Consider the following 19,112-nt stretch of genomic DNA (forward strand, 5'->3'; position numbering starts at 1 on the left):
GGAGCTTGAATTTCAGTAAAATAGTATTTTAAGAACTTAATATCTTAAAATTATTTTTTGAAAAGTTAAAAAGTATTCAAATGTCAAGATGCTCCTAATAAATTATTCCTTTTACATTCCCATTCATCAAAAGACTTCATGCAGAAAGAAAACATACATAAGAGAATTAAAGAAACCCTGTCATAAATAATATGACTTAGCATGTTCCATAGCTATTGAGAAATCAAAAAAAAATCTTTTAATCATGAAATATGTAAGGCTTTTGAAATAAAGAGGGCAATAATTTATATAAGTAATTCAGAAAATTCTGCATATCCTTTATATGAAGTCGAATCCAATGCTAGAGCATGCAAGCTCATTTCAGATTATTTCTTTCTTTCCACAAAAGTCCAAAGAAGAGCATAGTGGACACATTCCAGCTCAATTATTCCAATTATTAAATTCACAAAAAGTGTGATTTAACATTTGTGTACTAGAATCCTTTAAAAAATGTTAAACATTTTATGTAAGGAAATTTCATTCTTATATTAAAAGAATGAATAACCCTAAAAGTATATCACACATTTTAAAACCAAATCTAGGGGCATCTGGGTGGCTCAATTGGTTAAGCGTCTACCTGTGGCTCAGGTTATGATCTCAGGGTCCTGGAATGGAGCCCATGTCTGGGTTGGGCTTCCTGCTCAGCGGGGAGCCTATTTCTCCATCTTCCTCTCCCTCTATTCCTCCCCCTACTTGTGTTCTATTTCTCTCCCAAATAAATAAATAATCTTTAAAAAATAAAATAAAACCAAATCTCTACTAGCATAAAACAAATCCAATATTTATTATAGTTAATTATCAAATCTGGTACATCTCTGTCTTTAGTCTGAAATCATCATACATATTTACTAAAGAGTGTACTATTTATTCACATTTTAAAGAAGATAAACATTATCATCTATGAAGAGAATCTTTAATAAAAGTCATATGTTTATAATTTTGGTATAAATTATAAACAATAAAGGAGAAAATATTTTTAGACAGAGTAGTTCACTCCAGATGTTACCAAGGTAACTGAATTCCACAGCTTTCCATATCTCATTCGTGAGTAAATCAGTATGTTTTATGAAGAGCAAATGCTTTATTTGTATAAAATATATATTCACACATTTTATCATTTAAATGGTAAAAGAATCAATCATGTTACATGCCACAATTTTATAAATCAAAATCTAAAACAAAGTTTCTGATGTCAGTATTAGAAAAATTCAATATAAAGAGTGATCAGACATTAAACTGAAGCTAAATTAACCATTTTTATTGTCTGATTTCTTGTGACCATGTTAGCAATTTTTATTTTCTCTTAAAGATACTTTTTCAGAATTTGAACCCACAAATCTGAGACTCCTATTCAGAGCCAACTCATATCAGTTTATTGCTTTAAAGGGGAAATCTGTTTCCTTACCCAAGATCATTTGCTCCATCCTAAGTGGCTGCTGGCGTGTGGGTACCCAGCTGCTACACAAAGAGTACAGTGTTGAGATCTGTAGGTATAGCCGTTAGGTTCACTGGCCCAATTCAGTGCTGGTGCTTCTCTCAAGTTTCAGCCTGGGGACCATAGCATTGGAACTATAAATTATGTGTTTGAATCCAAGGGGGGGGTGTGGCAGGAAACGGCACCTGGAGCTTTAGAAATTAAGAGTGCCCAGGGTACCTAGCAACAGAAGAGAATGCAGAATGTAACGATGGGTAGTGTGGAATCCAGTGACATCAGGAGGGCCGTTGGATGTTTGGGTTGCATTACTCTGAGGTTAGTTTTTGCTGGGATGGATCCAGCGCTATGGAGAGGGCCATCCAAGTGAGTTGAGCTGTGGCTCTTGCTTGTGAGGTACAGTGTCACTAACCATAGTAGCCAGCTTTTCTTTTTCTTCTTTCTCCTTCCCTACTCCCCATGCCCTCCATCAATTAGTACAGACCCTAGAAGTACTAATTGTTTAAATTATGTCTAATGTCATCAGAAGAGTCAATGGTTAGCTCTCTCTATATAAAGAGAATGAAATATTACAGCAAGTATGATGTGTGTGGAATTAAATATATAAACATACATATATGTGTATGCATCACTCTCTCCCTTTCTCTATCTATATATATAAAAATAATGTGATGTAGATATATTTGAAATCTCCCAAAGCATCTGACCTACATTCTTATTCAGTTACTTTCAGTAGTTCTTCATAATGGCCTTGCCTTGGGCAAAATGAATAGGGAAATATATATGTATATATTCTTCATTTTAAGATTGGAACTTGGAAATTTAGTCTGGAAATCCAGGTCGGATGCTTATAGGGTCCAAAAAGCTTTTTTTGTTGTTTTCTCTCAAATGTACCATAGTCTTCTAGTCCTTTGGTGCTTCCTTAGAAAATTGCCCTTTAATATCTCACCAAAAAGCTAACTTTTAATTCCAAAATATAGATGTAAATAACCCTGTGTCAAAAGATTGGTACCTTAGTAATGAAAAATATATTTTTTAAATCCTTCAAAATCTACTTGCAAAAAGGAATTTAGGTGCCAGTCCCCTTCATCACTTGGTCACTCCTGATCTCTGCTCTAAGTCTTCTCCCAGCCCAGGGTCCCCTATAAAAAAAAAAAAAAAATGGAAGCATATCTATTGCTAGACTATACCCTACATCTTTTTCCCCTCCTTTCAAGTTTTTATTTAAATTCCAGTTAGTTAACATACAGTGTAATATTAGTTTCAAGTGTAGGATTTAGTGATTCACCAGTTACATACAACACCCAGGGCTCATCACAAGTGCCCTTCCCAATACACACCTATTTAACCCATATCCATTTAATCCACCTCCTCTCCAGCAACCCTCAGTTTGTTCTCTTTAGTAAGTCTGTTTTACGATTCCCCTCTGTTTTTTACTCCTATGTTCAACTGTTTTATTTCTTAAGTTCCATGTATGAGTAAGATCATATGTCCATACCCTACATCTTACACCATAGCTACCTCTACCCTGCAACATGAAGCAGGCAATCCAGTCTGCCTTTGTGAGAACACTGGCAGCAACCTCTTTGGCATCAGCCATAGCAACTTCCTATTAGACATGTTTCTGGAGGCAAGCAAAAATGAACTACTGGAACTTCATCAAGATAATAAGAATCTGCACATCAAAGGAAACAATCAATAAAACTAAAAGGCAGCCTACAGAATGGGAGAAGATATTTGCAAATGACATATCTGATAAATGGTTAGTATTTAGGATCTAAAAAGAACTTATCAAACTCAACATCCAAGAACAAATAATCCAGTTAAGAAATGGGCAGAAGACATGAAGAGATACTTCTCCAAATAAGACAGACAAATGGCTAACAGACACATGAAAAGATGCTCAACATCACTCATCATCCAAAGACAAACCAAAACTATGATGAGATACCACCTCACACCTGTTGGAATGGCTAGAAATAACAACATAGGAAACAACAGATGTTGGCAAGGATACAGAAAAAGGGTAACAAACCCTCTTACACTGTTGGTGGGAATGCAAAGTGGTGCAGCCACTATGGCTATCCTTTATCCAAAGGATAAAAAAATACTGATTCAAAGGGGTATATACACCTCGATGTTTATAGCAGCATTATCAACAATAGCCCAATTATGGAAAGAGCCCAAATGTCTATCAACTACTGAATGTATAAAGAAGTGGTGTGTATGTATGTGTATATATATACATACATACATATGTGTGTGTGTGTGTGTGTGTGTATGGTGGAATATTACTTAGCCATAAAAATAATTAAATCTTACCATTTCCAACAACATGGATGGAGCCAGAGTGTATTATGCTAAGTGAAATAAATTAGTCAGAGAAGGATACTATATGCTCATATGTGGAATTTAAGAAATAAAACAAATGACAAGGGAAGGAAGAAAAAAAAGGGAGAGGGAGGCAAACCATAACTAACTACAGTGAACAAACAGAGTTGCTGGAGGGAAGTGGGCAGCAGATGGGCAAAGAGGGACGATGGGTATTAGGAAGTGCACTTGTGATGTTATATGTAAGTGATGAATTTACATATAAATTGCAAATTATATGGGTGTCATATGTAAGTGATAAATTCTACTCATTCTACTCCTGAAACCAATATTACACTATATGTCAACTAACTAGATTTTAAATAAATACTTGAAACAAAAAGAGATAGATTATACATAGATGATAGATAGATAGATAGAGAGATAGATAGATCAACTGATCCTTTGCTGGGCAGCCCCATTCCTCCCCCAGCCCAAGACCTTGACACATTCCTGTCTTTATCACTGTTTGTCCATTTGTAGTTGCCACCTAGAAATTTATTTTTCATTTTTCTTGTTTCCTTTCTTCAAATCCTTCTGATGACTTTTCTATTCTTTGATTTCTATTTTACTCACCCTCTATAATACTGTTATTAAGTAAACAGCACTGTCTGAGTTTTATCTTCTGTTTTCTTACATACAAACATTTTAGTTGCTGATTACAAAACTCTTGCACTTCTAAGTCCTTAACACTACAAAAATCTTTGAAAAGATAATCAACAAAGCAATCTTCTGTTTTTGTTTGTATTTGCAAAGTATTATCTAGACTATATACTATTTAAGTAATGCTATCTCAAACATGTATAAAAGAATGATGCAATATTTTGAAGTCAATCATTCACAACAACTCCTATAAGGAGTTTAAATATCTATGTGTATATACCTAGTTATATATAAAAAGTTAAAGAGCATTGATTTTAAAATGATAAAACCAATATAGAAGATAAAAAAGTAAAGAGCAATTCAGGTTTTCCCTTCCAAAGTGAAGGATAAGTTCTTAAAACTTGACCTCTTTATAAGAAGGAGGCACATCACCAAGTAGGTTCCCTGGTTTTGATTGCAATGGAAGTGGCTTTTCCACTTGACCTTTGTGAAGACAAAAATAGATCAGATGGTACTCTAGGTATCTGTAGCACTTCAGGATTGGACATGGAGTCTGGGGTAACCTCCAACCAGAGAAATTCTATCAGTAAAAAACATGATTTAGCACAGGGCCCCGTATTCTTCCTAGGGTAGCTTTGCTTTTCGATAACAGCTCCTGACTCTTTATCCAGCTGGCCATCATGAGCTGAGCACCACCTGGTTCACTGAATGTTAAATTTATGTGCACTTAGGAGCCCTCCTTCATTGAGTGGAAGTACAGTATATAGAAAGGAGTCTGCTCATGCCTCAGAGGTATACGAGCACAACCTGCCATACAAGAGTTCCTTCTTTTTTTTTTTTAATTTTTATTTATTTATGATAGTCACACAGAGAGAGAGAGAGAGGCAGAGACACAGGCAGAGGGAGAAGCAGGCTCCATGCACCGGGAGCCCGACGTGGGATTCGATCCCGGGTCTCCAGGATCGCGCCCTGGGCCAAAGGCAGGCGCCAAACCGCTGCGCCACCCAGGGATCCCGAGTTCCTTCTTTAATCTCTGTTTACTCTCTTAGATGAAATTATTCATGAAAAATTGAGAAAGAAAAATGTCAGCTGGGTTTCCATGATTCTGTGAAAGGCTGCAATGGTACAGGTGCTTTCATGGATAGGCCAAATGGCCAATGAAATCCATGTAGTGAACCTTGAGCAGTAGGTCTGGCTGTATTTTCTCTTTAGAACAAAGATAGAGGTTATTTTTTATGGTATTTCTTTAGCAGCAGCCAAATGATGTAGAGACTTGAAAAGGGAAAGTTTGGAGGGCTTCTTAATAGAAGTTGAAAGAAGGATGATATTGATAGATCTTTCATAATTAGGCTAGGGGAGAACAATTGTATTAGATGCCTCTGACTTGAGAAGACAGTTACTTGACCTCAGCAAAATGGACACTTATTTTTTCCTTGGTCTTGCATTTTACTCACCCCTTCTTCCTCCAACACCACTGCATATGAACCCTCAGAATGTTTTATATACTACTCTTTCCCTCACACACATTAATTTTAATCAAGGAAATCACATCATACTAAAATAAAATAAATAATTGGATGATTTCTCATAGAGCTATTATTTTTTTTTATAGAGCTATTATTCTTATTCTCTACTCCATTATTGGAAAACTATGGACATTCTAAAATAATGGAATAAACTATTAAAAACTCGGCTACGATGCCACTGAAAGATACAATCCAAGCCTGAGGGGCTGCTTTTCAGGATGTAATATATGCTCTAAACCAGCTGCCTCTCTCTTAGCACAATATCAGTCTGAAAAACAAGGCTTTTCTGAGATGGTAGTGACATTTCTCACAATTCTCTGCAGGAATAGGTTCTACTGGTCTGTAAGTAGGACACTTCCATTAAAATGGATAGACAACTAACTACCCATTTCACACCATGTAGGCCACAATGGGAATAGATAAGAGCTGTGTGTTGGCCATGATCACTGATCCTGAATACCAAGGGAATGAAAGATGTCCAAAAAACAAAATGGATTGGGATATAGGCCCAGAGAAGCACCTGAAGCATTTCTCATTTTACTCCGCCAACAGGAAAATATTGTCAACCCAATCCTTATAGGCAGAGATAAAATCTCATACCATGACATGATATGCCATCTGAAAACTACTGAGTAGTTTAACCACTAGCTAAAGAAAAGACAATGTGGAGTGAGTAGTGGAGCTGGTTAGTCATACTATCCTTTGGAATGAGATGCAGAAAGGAGTGCAATATTTATCTCAATTTCTTTGTTTGCTGTTAAGTGTCTGATGATTAAAATACATTTCTCATTTTTTTAAGTTTTATTTCCACTGTGTGTATATGGTGTGGTGGTAGTAGATAAATATGCTAATTAGTCCATTAATCACATAGCTTCAATTGTTACAGAACTAAATAAGAATGAACATAACTTGATGGTCTGGCCTCAGAAATTGGGGCTCCTTGGGATGCCTGGGAAGCTCAGTGGTTGAGCGTCTGCCTTCGGCTCAGGTCGTGATCCTGGGTCCTGGGATGGAGCCCTTCATCAGGCTCCCCATAGGGAGCCTGCTTCTCCCTCTATGTCTCTGCCTCTCTCTGTGTGTCCTTCATGAATAAATAAATAAAACCTTAAAAAAAAAAAAAAAGAAAGAAAGAAACTGGGCTCCTCCATACCATCTCTGAATGCCATAGCTGGACATGAGAGATTTCATTCCATTTGGGGAAGAATGAGGTTGGTTGAGGTTTATGTGAAATAGGTAGTAAGTATTCAGTAGGATTATCTTCGGTTATATGAAAAAGTTACGTGATATGTGATATGGAATGGTGTGGTGTGTGTGTCTGTATGTTTTAGCAGCCAAATGTACTAAGCACCCATTGGGTTGGAAACCTAGTGCATATGATCCATTTCTAATATGCATGTATGCTCCAGAAACCATAATCCCTTGCTCCTTTAGAAAAATTTGGAGCTTTGAGACAGAAAAAGGGAGTCATTGGAACTAGCTTGTTATATTTTAACCTCTAGAAAAAATGTACAAAAATTACCATCACTGGATTTACCAGGACTTTTCTAAAATTGGGGCTGTCTTTGGTTCCTACATTCCCAGATTGCTGGGTGACTAACTCTTCTATGAATTTTGTCAGAAACTCCAGTACCTCTCCATTGGATTCCCATTATGTGTATTGTTTTCACTTATTTTAGCCAAAGATAATATTTTTACTTGAAAAAGGCAATCTTAAATACTGTATAATATTTGTTTCACTTTTGAAAAAACTGAGGAACAGAAATGTTAAGTGACTTGATTATGTCTTACTAAAAATATAACATACATGTTGCAGGGACTTGAAATCATAATAAAATACAGTCAAAGAACTAGAGGATTCTAAACCTGAAAAGAACATTGTCATAGATTATGAGGAGAAATACAGTTAAATCAAATTTAAAGATGTGAATGTGTTTTATTACCTGTCAGATCGAAGATTAGAAGTCACACATAATCAGTATTTTTATACAAAATACGAGAAATCTTTTTGACAAAATTCTCAAAATATTAAAGAAGACTTTCTACTTCTAGAGGTATTTGATTATGAAATGTAAGCTATTTAAGGGAAAGTTCCAGTTCTTACTCCTTTACCAATTTATGATTGCTACATAGTAAATACTCAATAACTATTCATTGAACTGGATAATCATAGGAGGTGATAATCACATATCTATTTAATGTCTGCTTAAAAAAAAAAGACTGAGTCTTTTTACATCCTTTTATATTGTTTTGAACCACTTATTGAATCATTACTACAGTGGATGCTGTGGTAGGAAGAATCTAGAAACTGCTCTTCCTCTCAAGATTCTATACCCTAACTCCCCAAACCCGTAAACATGGTGAGATACCACTCCTGAGATTATGCAATGTCATGTGGCACAGTGGATCTTAAATAGGGAGATTAGCTGGGTGGGCCTAATCTAATCACATGGTCATTTAATAGCACAGAGCTCTCTCTAGTTAGTGGCAGAAGTCAGGGACACTCGAAGCATAAAAGTTTTCAGTGTGCCATTGATGGCTTGATGATGGAGGAGGTCACACAAGGAGGAATGTAGGCAGTTGTAAAGAGCTGATGATAGAGGCTTCTGGCAACAGCCAGTAAGGAAACAGGGACCTCAGTTCTATAGTCACAAGAGGCTGCCTAGATTTCTGACCTACTGAACTGTGAAATAGGAGTGTTGCTTTAAGCTGTTAAGTGTGTGGTAATTTGTTACACAGCAATATGAAATGAATATAGCAACAAACATAAAGGATTTTCTTTCGTGTATTGGGATAGGTAAACTACTCTAATTAGTTGAGCATATTTCATATGATAGGTGTATATCAAATAGTTCTCCAACTTTAATTGCTTCAGAATTTTCTAGGAAACTGTCAAAAATGCAGATCCACTTGAACACTAAAAACCTCTATCCTAACAAAACCTAGAAATCTGGGTTTAATTCATCTTAAATAGCAGGTAATCCAGAAGTATTTCTCATACAAGAGTTTTGGGGCCACATGTGAGAAATCAATGTAGACAATATCCAACATGAATATGCAATTTTTTTAACGTATGAGGATAAGAGTTTTTTGTTTTGTTTTGTTTTTATTTTTTATTTATTTATGATAGTCACACAGAGAGAGAGAGAGAGGCAGAGGGAGAAGCAGGCTCCACTGAATATGCAATTTTAAGAGGCCACTGTTGATATCAAGAAAACTGAACACCACAACCAACAGCCATTGGGGGTTAGTAAGACTGAATCTGAGGATATTTTATCCTCATTTAATAAATCTTCAGGAAATTTTCAGAAAATGATGCCAGCAAGCCAAATATTCTCTTGGTCAAAACTAATAAACAAGGGCACTTATTGCCAGTATGGTCCCACTTTTAACGGATTCATGAAAGAATAGGATTTTTTTCCCATAGAGCGAATGTAAATGTAACTAAAGAACTAAAGGCATTATTTCAGGCAAGATGACTACCTTGATTAGCAAACTCCTGGGAAAGAAGATCTTTACTGAGGTCAAGTGTACGTTTGTAAAATCAAGAGTCTTCACTTAGCCCGTAAAGCAGAACTACATAACACCTATGTGCTCGCATATGCTGAAATCACTGTTGGTTTTGCTCATATTGGAGGTAAAGAGTACCACTCTAGGAAAAATCGTCAAAACCTTCAAAGTTTGTCATCTGGGTCCACCATGTTCTCTGTCCCATCTTAATGGCCAATCTTCCGGCTATTTGTGTGCACACTGGCTCGATATAAATGATTTTACTAAGGAAGAGATTGACATATTGATTGATTAATTGACCTTTGACTGAAATCTCCCCACAGAAATAATATTACTTCAGTTAGGCATTTGTAATTTAAATATCTTATCTCTAATTGTTGAATGAAAGGCTTTTACTCTTGGTATTTTCTGCCATTCACGAGCAGGTGAAGAAGCGTATTGTGCTTCGGGAGTGTGTATAAGAGGGAGAAATACTAGATCTATTTAGTACCCATGTTTTTAGAGGAACTTAGAGTCTAATGATTAGAGTGCATGCTCCACAGTATTTTCTCCTAAGCCCTCCTTCCCACCAAAGTTCCTCTCCCTACTGCAGTAAGCCAGGACTACTCAACAAGGAAGCTGAGCTCATCCCTAACATTCTGAGATGCAAGAAATCTGAGCCACTAAGAACTTCTTAGACCTAAAAAACAAAAAACAAATCCTAAAGTAGGATTATAAAAGGCTTCCACACACATTCCATCTTACACTTTGGTCATTTGCTGATTTGATCTGTTCTTCTCCTATTCTTTGCAAACCACTTCCCAGATTTCTCTGCCTATTGTCTTATGTCTTAGTTCAAATGATGAGAGATGCTAGCAAAGACTGAGCATGAGAGAGAGAGAAAAGGGTGAGTATCCCTACCCCCACTTTACACACACATCCTCTCTGGCTCCACTTCAGGATGCATCTTCCCCATATTCCAGCCCCTGCCAGGAAGCATCTTCTGTGAATCTCACACAACAAGGTAGGTAGCTCTGGCTCTTGGGTTCTAGTAACACCAATTCCTCCCCAACTTCTCCACCTCCAGCTGTAGCAGTGGCTTCCTTCTATTATTAGTTCCTGTATCGCTTTACTATCTTCTGTTTAGCTTTTCTGCTTTTATAATACTATCGCAAATAGTTCCTGGTATTGAGTTTTTCTAATGAATAACATGGAATGGCCTCCATTTTCTAGATTGGATTAAAACTGATACAATTTACCTTACTCTTGGCTTTAAGACTTCTGTTTTCTAGCATCGTTGATGTTATTATAGCCAATGTTTTATAATGTAAAAACATGGTTAATGTCAGTTCATTAGTTTATATCTAAGAGATTTCCACCAAACTTTCTTTACTACTTCTACCTCTGATGTTGAAATCCATCATCATCAGTAACAGTGGTATTAATGAACTTATCTTAAAGGATTCTAAGCCAGAAAGAGTTTTGGTACCAACTTATAAAACATTATTATTTAGACACTTGCCAAAGTACTAATATCTTTCTAAAAAAGACTAAATTATTCTAGATTCATCTGAATAATATCAATTGATTTGAATCATTACACATTTTAATTATATAAATCATTTTGATAGTCACTACCTTTACAAAACTCAAAAACAGATCTAGGATTAAGATAACACTATCAGTTTTTGTAATTTAAAGAGCTTGAGAAAGATAAAGAACTTGCTCAAGTCACACTGATTGTGGCAAATTTAGGATTAAAAAACTGGCCCCTTAAAAAAAAAAACAAAAAAACTGGCCCCTTAATTCTAGACCAAATTTTTCTCTAAATTGTACGGCTATAACTCAGCAGGAAACACCTATCTGGTAGGTATTATGAAGAGAAAAACCTGAAAAAGACAGATAATATGCTATGTGGGGGAAAAAACAGTTAACTTTAGATTTTAGGAAGCTCTTAGAGACACTAAATTGAAAGGTGTCATCTGAGGTTACCCATTTTGCAGCACTTCATAAAATCAGTGATCAGTGAATATCCTACTACCACCTTCCACTCACTGTAACAAAGGCCTTCTGTCTACCCTTCGTGCAATTAGCATAAACTGAGTAGCTATGATTTCTTATAAATACAGGTGAACTTTCAATATCTCCATGATTATAAGTACAGGCTGACCAATTACATGATATTTATAACCATAGACAACTGTGTTTGACATTCAAGACTGAATAATATCAAATGATACCATTTTAGGAAATTTGCTAAAGCTTTAAATAAATACGAAGAGAAAAAATAACATAATTTATGAAATAAGAGATAAAAAGAAAACCAACATAACATCAGTATTTGGAAGATACAGAAAATTGAAGTCCTACTCTTGAAAGAAAACAGTAGTAGCATATTTGCTATTTTTCTACTTGAAAAGTGATTTCATCTCATCACAAGAAAAAATAATTTATACTATGTGTGGCAATGGATATTAACTATACTTATAATAGTGACCATTTTTTGATATACACATACAACAAAACATTATGTTGTATACCTGAAATTAGCACAATGTTATATATCAATTATACCTCAATATAAATAAAGCAATAAAGGGGTTACCCACAGGCCACAGTTAAAATCTATTCAAAGCACAAAGAAGCCAGAGGCCCTATGGCCACCCCAAAAGGATAAAGTTCTAATACCACTACTTACATTCCCACACTCATCTCTCCCATCACACTAGATCACCAGAGCTTAGGTGAGAGGTAGACAAGGACCCATGGCCACACTCATGGAACAGGATGTGAAATCTGAATGACCATGGATGGCTTCACCTCTATGTATGAGCATTCAGTAAGTACACAAGGTGTATAGATACTTCTAGGTGCCAGGTTGAAAGGACTGTAAGTAAATATAAAAGAAGTGGGGAAAAGGGGAGAAACAACTACTTGCCTAAATCTAAAATAAAATGCTCTGTAAAAAATAACAAGCACTATGCTTGCAATGTAGAGAGTAAACTATAAACCAGGTAATTTTATAATTAAATGTCTTAATAATAGCAGAATCCTAAAAAAAAAAAAAATCAGAATCCTAGACAACACATCATGGGTCTACATAGCATTCAGATGATTGTTACCACCCAGGGATAAATGGTGAAACATTTTCAATAATAGAAATAGTACTTGCTTTTGTTGTATTATAGGACCTTAACAAACAGTAAATATAGAAGGGTTCTTCCCACGTTTTACATTTCTCAAATTTGGTATACTTGAGTCAATTTAAATATTCAAATTAAAAAACCGATGGTTAGTTCTAGCACTGATTTGGGGGGAAAGGAGGATTATGGTTCAAGAGAACCATGAAAGTTCTCAAAATTATCATCTAGTTTGAAATCAAGCAAACTTTCAAATCATGGATGGCTGAGGAATTAGGTCAACTCTAATTGAGCAGCCTGGGCAACATCAAGGTGGCCATCTTGCACCAAATCCTCCTTTCAGAGCACAGGCTCTCTCTCAGAGACCCATCTCTATCAATATCTGAGGAACACTACTTATATTGATCTTACTTTCTAAAGTCTTGGTTTTCAAAGTTCAAAATTTTTTTATTCTACACTAACTTTTCACACAACTGTCATATTTTTCCAAATGTTCATAGACAGTGTGGACCTTGCTCTAATATTCTTTCGTATAAAGTAGTGTAGTTAGCAAGTCACAAGTAGAAATATAATATTTCTTAAAATGTCAATGGATGAAGAGGAAATATTTTGGGTCTCGCTCCTATTTTATTTTTTGTAGTAAAAGGACTGGTAAGAGGTAATGTCAGCATGGATTTAAAAAAAAAATAAAAATGACTAAGAATTGAAAGCATTCCCAGGTAATGAGGGGCGCCTGGGTGGCTCAATTGGTTGAGCGTCAGACTCTTGATTTCAGCTCAGGTCATGTTCTCAGTGTCCTGAGATGGAGCCAACAGCTGGCTCCACACTCAGCAGGGAATTTGCTTGAGATTCTTTCCCTCTCCCTGCCCCTCTTTTCTCCTCCCCCACTCACCATTCTCATTCTACACATACATACATACATACATACATACATGAAATCTTTAAGAAAAAAGGATTCCCAGGTAATGAATATTCTTTATATATCAGGAATATATATTCATTTTCATTAATGCTGTTTCTATCATAACAAATCATTGAATTCCCCTCATACCAAAATTACAAAATCTGTCTTGGTTGACCATTAAAAAACTAATTAGTCCAAGTTTCTGTACTCACTATATCAATTTAAATACTCTAAATAATACCAAGATAAGAGCTCTTACAGTGTGATTATTTCTAATTAGCCAAGAGCTGCTCAAAATAAACTCCTTACCCCCTATGTCTCATGCTGCTATATTGATGTTACACAACCATGGCCATCCATAAAATCTTTCTTTGGATAAAGCACAGTGGATTACGATTTGAAATCTGTTGTTTCTTGGCTTTAGCAAAGAAGAAACATTTACTGAGATTTGACTGGCCTGGTTTAGAGAGGTGTCCAGTGCCCATGGCACCTTTTCAAGCTCCTTCCTCAGTGGCTTTCCATGAAAAGAAATGGGACAACTAATTTACATTGAACATATCATTTTAGTATATGAGCTCCTCTCTATACTCCCTTCTAGAACAAATTAACCTACTTACTGCCTTGGTAGCCAGCCATATTACCTCCCCAGGCCCAAAATGCCAAAGTAGGCACCTGTCCAAATGATCATCAAACCATAAGAGGTCAAAGCTATAATTACTATGGTCAAATCAGAGAGGTGAACTGGCTCAAAAATTTCTATCTCTTGGAATTTACACTAATACCTTTCTTTTCAACATCTGGGCTAATGATGAGCAGCATCAAAATCTCCTGTGAACCTGTTAAAATCATCAAATCTCAGGCCTTACCACAGACCTACTGAATCAGAATTTGTATTTCAACATGACTTCCAGATAATTGTATCTACAATTATCTATGGTGGGAAGAGGAGAACAGAAGAGGAAAGTAGTTGAGGAGAAGCACTTATTTCGCCTTGAATAACATAATCACATGCAAATCACTTCAGCTGTTTTGTTATTTAGCATAATACAAATCTCAGAAACCCAAACTCCTTACTCAGTAACCATAGCTAAAGTCATGAGGGAGCACAGGACTGACAAGGTAAGAGGGGCCATTAGCAAGCCAAATTCATCAGAGAAAGCCATAATGGGGGGACAGATGGACACAGAAACAGGTATACAACAGAGGGATTATGTCTGTGGTAGGCTGGCCTCACATAGTCTTGGTGTCAGTGTAATAATTAATTGTGCCCCCTCTCATTCCAAATGTTTGGTTTGGGCAAAAAATTGTATGATAACCCTATGTATGATTCAGTGAGGCCAAGGCTAATTCATGGCCTGGCTGTTCTACACTTCCTCTTCCTGGGCTTCTTAAATCACTGTCTCCCTTATTGTGGCATCATTCTTACAAAAATTGATACCTCCTTTCTGCCCTCATTATTTGAAGTAACTGATGCAAAAAACTATATTGCTTAATTAGTGCCGTTTGCCATTAAAAATAATTTAAATTTGAGTGCTGAATACTTATTTCATTATATGTAATCCTCAAAGAAGGCCCAGCTAATCTAATACCATAGAGGCATATGCTAGGATCTTGATTGAAAGACTTTGTCAAAGTATCACAGGTGTGATTCACACTCAGAGTAGCTGACTCCTGAGCCACTATCCTTTTCTCTCACCTACATACCTCTATAGGAGATGACCTCATGTCATCCAATTCTGATGATGCTGCAAACACCAGTCATGGGGGAAAAAAAAAACAACATGGTATATATTGTCCCTGGAGGCACAGAAGTACTTATTATAAGATACTATCCTCTATTTTTCTGAGAAAATGCTTAGAAGCTTTGCAGATATGGGTTGAACATTATTTTCTAGACTATACTAAACCAAGACATGGACATTTTTTATCTTATTCTATTTAAATATGTTCTTACCCAAAATGTGTCTTTTCCCTGTAACCACCAAGGTATATTAACCAATTTGCAGTAGCAAATACAGTGATAAAACAACTGAAAATAAGTTAATTGATGAAACCAGGACAAAATTTCATATTAATCCACATACAAATCATGTCAGCTGTTACAATTGTTATTAAGCAGTGCAAAATGTACTACAATTGAGTGATTTCATGCCTCAGAAAATAAACAATTTTCTCTTTTTTATGGCAAGAATCCTATCTTAAAGGCAAAGGAAAGCAATGGCCTAAGTAAAAATCTAGTGTCCATTTTCTGGCATTTAGAAAGGAATCATTTTGGGTAGCCCCAGTGGCTCAGCGGTTTAGCGCCGCCTTCAGCCCAGGGTGTGATCCTGGAGACCCCCAGGATCGGGTCCCACATCGGGCTCCTTGCGTGGAGCCTGCTTCTCCCTCTGCCTGTGTCTCTGCCTCTCTCTCATGAGTAAATAAAATCATAAGAAAGAAAGGAATAATTCCAATTGTATTTATATTCTTTTTTCTTAAGGTTTATTTATTTAAGCGAGAGAGAGGAAGAGCACACACATACGCACACACATTGGGGTTAGAGCAGAGGGATAGAATCTTCAAGCAGACTCCCTGCCAAGTCAGGAGCCTGATTCCAGGCTGAATCTCAGGACCCACAAGATCATGACCTGAGCCAAAACCAAGAGTCAAGATAACCAAGTAAGCCACCTAGGTGTCACTTTATATTCTTAATAATAAAAGCTTTGAATTTCAACCTCCACATACTTAATCTTAATATTATCTCTCTCTTTTTTAAAGATTTTATTTATTTATTCATGAGAGACACAAAGAGAGAGGCAGAGACATAGGCAGAGGGAGAAGCAGGCTCCCTGAGGGGAGCCCAATGTGGGACTCAATCCCAGGACCTTGGGATCACTCCCTGAGCCAAAGGCAGACGCACAACCACTGAGCCACTGAGGCATCCCATTATCTCTCTTTTTTAAAGGGTACATGCAAGAATGCATCCTAAGATTGAGCATGCTCAGGTTCAATATTCACAGATTCCTGAATTCCAGTTCTAATTACTTTTGCTTATTTTTCATTTTAGGGATAGGAACAGGGAATGGGAGGTGAGGATATAGTGGGGTGTGAAGCACAAACCATCCCACATGTGAGGGGCTTACCAAATTCTAAATAAATCTAAATGGATGCAGAGAGTGAAGAAAAGGAGAGAGGAAACAACACACAGGGCTATAGGCACATACCCTTTAGTAATCAGAAATAAAATATGTATATTTCCTCCAAATTGGACTATTTGAAGAGCTCTGTTTGTTGACCATGATTGAAATCAAGGTTACTATTTATTCCCTTCTGTAGATGATAAAGTTTCTCAGTTATGTAAATCAGAGTAGATGAAAACAAATGAAAGATTAAGGGGAACGGTGAGGAGAGTGAGTCATAGCAAGTGAAGGGGAAAGGGGGCAAGAGGGTGAATAGATGAAGATGAGAAGATAGGAGAGGGGAAGGAGAGAAAGGGAAGGAAGACAGGAGAGAGGAGGAAAGTGGTTGAGGAGAAGCACTTATTTCACTTTGAATAACATAGTTATTTGGAAAGGAATCATTCCAATTGTATGGCATGGATAAAACAAAGAAGCAAAGCTTGAAACAGAACATGCACAATACAAACCCATTTGTTTATTATTAAATTCTACAGACATAAAATTGCTGTTTCAAATCCTGCACTTATCTTGTCATGGACCAGAAACAGTTGTGAGTTCTACTAACTGCTCCTTGAAGAGTCTGACCTGGTAGAAACTCATTAAAAATTCATAAAATATCTCAATAGTACAGCCATCAGAACATTAACAGTTCAGCAATAAATTATTGTTAGGTCATGCTTTTTCTGGAACTTGATCGCTTTGGTTTTTCCCTCCATTTTATTGCCAATTCAGAGAAGTTAACAGGGTGGGCAATATGACCCTTATTTTTAAATGGTTACACTGAGGACAAAGGCCAGACCTGTCAGAGGATGGTCCCATACTGAGTAGTAGAATAGAAGGAGACTCAGTTCTCTTGACTCCCAGGTCACTGCTTTTTCCTAGGCTTTGGTGGCTCTTTTTTTTTTTTTTTTTTTTTTGTGCAATCAAATTGGACATGCAGCATTAATTAGCGAGCTGTAAGCACTTTCGTTTTCACTTTTGGCTAGCAGACTCCAGTGAATCTCTAATTTACACATTTCAGCTCTGCAGACATTTGCAGACCAATATTCCAAGAGCTAGTTTTTAATGTGGCTTAGCATCTATTTCGGTACTTATAATGTTAAGATGTGTATTTAATTGTCATTCCAGAAGGGATCCTGCCACAAATAATCAATGGTTCCCAAAAGATAAGTGTGTGGTTAAATCCATTCTACTTTTCTTTTAGTCTATAAATTGTTATGCCTTTTGTAGCATTGGCTAGTATAAAAAACTATGACAACTTCAGCAAATCATTGGCAAAAGGACCTTTCCAACAACTGATTAAAAATGATAAAAATGATACCTATATTCAAAATCTTGGTGACCATTTTTTTAAAAGGATAGCTATTGAACCAGCTATCATTTATCTACTTTTCTTTTCTGGAAAAGTACAAACCAAACTGCTAACAGCAATAGGCTACTGGGCGGATAGTATACAGGGAGTAGGAAATGGGGGACCCTCCCTTTGCACATTTCTGTATTTTAAAAATTTTTTTCTCATGAATATGCATTTAGATGAATATGTAATATTTTATTAATAATATATTGGTGATGGAAGTGACTCTAGGAAGTCTAAATGTTTTAAACATGAATATATATTTAAAACAAATGTGTAATATTTTATTAATACATTTTATTACTTTATCCACTGATCTTTGAAATAAGGCAATATGCAAGTCAGGTTCTTAGCTCTTTAGTAGGTAGATGAAGGAACTACAGTGGAGGTATAGGGCTGAGATTCCAAGGGAAATGTGTTATGCCAAAGTGTGTGAGCTTCGCACTTCCTTATGCTGCATGGCAATGACAAATGAATACACTGCAACAGTTAGTGAAATCTCCTTGTATTTCTAACTTAGGTCTCCCAGGGTAGATAAACAACAAACAGGACCTATTTGAAACATGCACTGTGACAATGATACAACCCAGAATTTGGGGTAGTTCTGAACCAAAATTGTTCAGGTACATTTGATCAGAAGTATATTTTATATTTCAATTACCCTGACAAGATTTTCCTCTGGTTTGGTAAAACCAGTAAGAGATTCATTTAATCTCTAGAAGGTTAGAGATCTGTGCCAAGAACATGTTACATTGGCAAATGTCACATACCATGCTGAAGATGATTTTATCTGATAATCTAGTATGGAGAAAGCATAACATAAATATTTGCCAGATTATAAACTTAATTTTATACCACAGGTCCAATAACACGTAATTTGCTTATAATGGATTATTTCTAAAAATATATATTTAAGATATTTAAAATTATAAAGTTACTAACAATATCTTGTTACTCCCAGTTCTGCTTTTTCACTTGACCAGTTAAAAACTATATTTGCTTTAAGAGAGGAAGGGCCACTAAGAAAACCAAGTTTTGGGGTTGAAAAGAAACAATGCTAAATTAACAAGGTTAAAATTTTAAGCTCTAAAAAAATCATA

At 36.2% G+C, this 19,112-nt stretch overlaps 1 protein-coding gene across 15 annotated transcripts in view; it reads right to left on the reverse strand.

The window, feature by feature from the left end:
• NOL4 (nucleolar protein 4) overlaps positions 1-19,112 on the reverse strand; it is a 521,978-nt gene that overhangs the window by 186,224 nt on the left and 316,642 nt on the right. Inside the window, exon 1 of one of the 15 annotated variants that reach the window (XM_072829202.1) lies at positions 1,445-1,699. The exons of 13 other annotated variants lie outside the window; for them this stretch is intronic. In XM_072829202.1, coding sequence (XP_072685303.1) covers positions 1,445-1,463 — 19 coding nt within the window. In that variant the 5' untranslated portion in view covers positions 1,464-1,699. Of the gene's footprint in view, positions 1-1,444; positions 1,700-19,112 lie in introns of those variants that run through there. One more of the 15 variants, XM_072829203.1, reaches the window with a different exon arrangement.

This window comes from Canis lupus, chromosome 6, assembly GCF_048164855.1.
Source record: "Canis lupus baileyi chromosome 6, mCanLup2.hap1, whole genome shotgun sequence".
Lineage (NCBI taxonomy): Eukaryota > Metazoa > Chordata > Mammalia > Carnivora > Canidae > Canis > Canis lupus.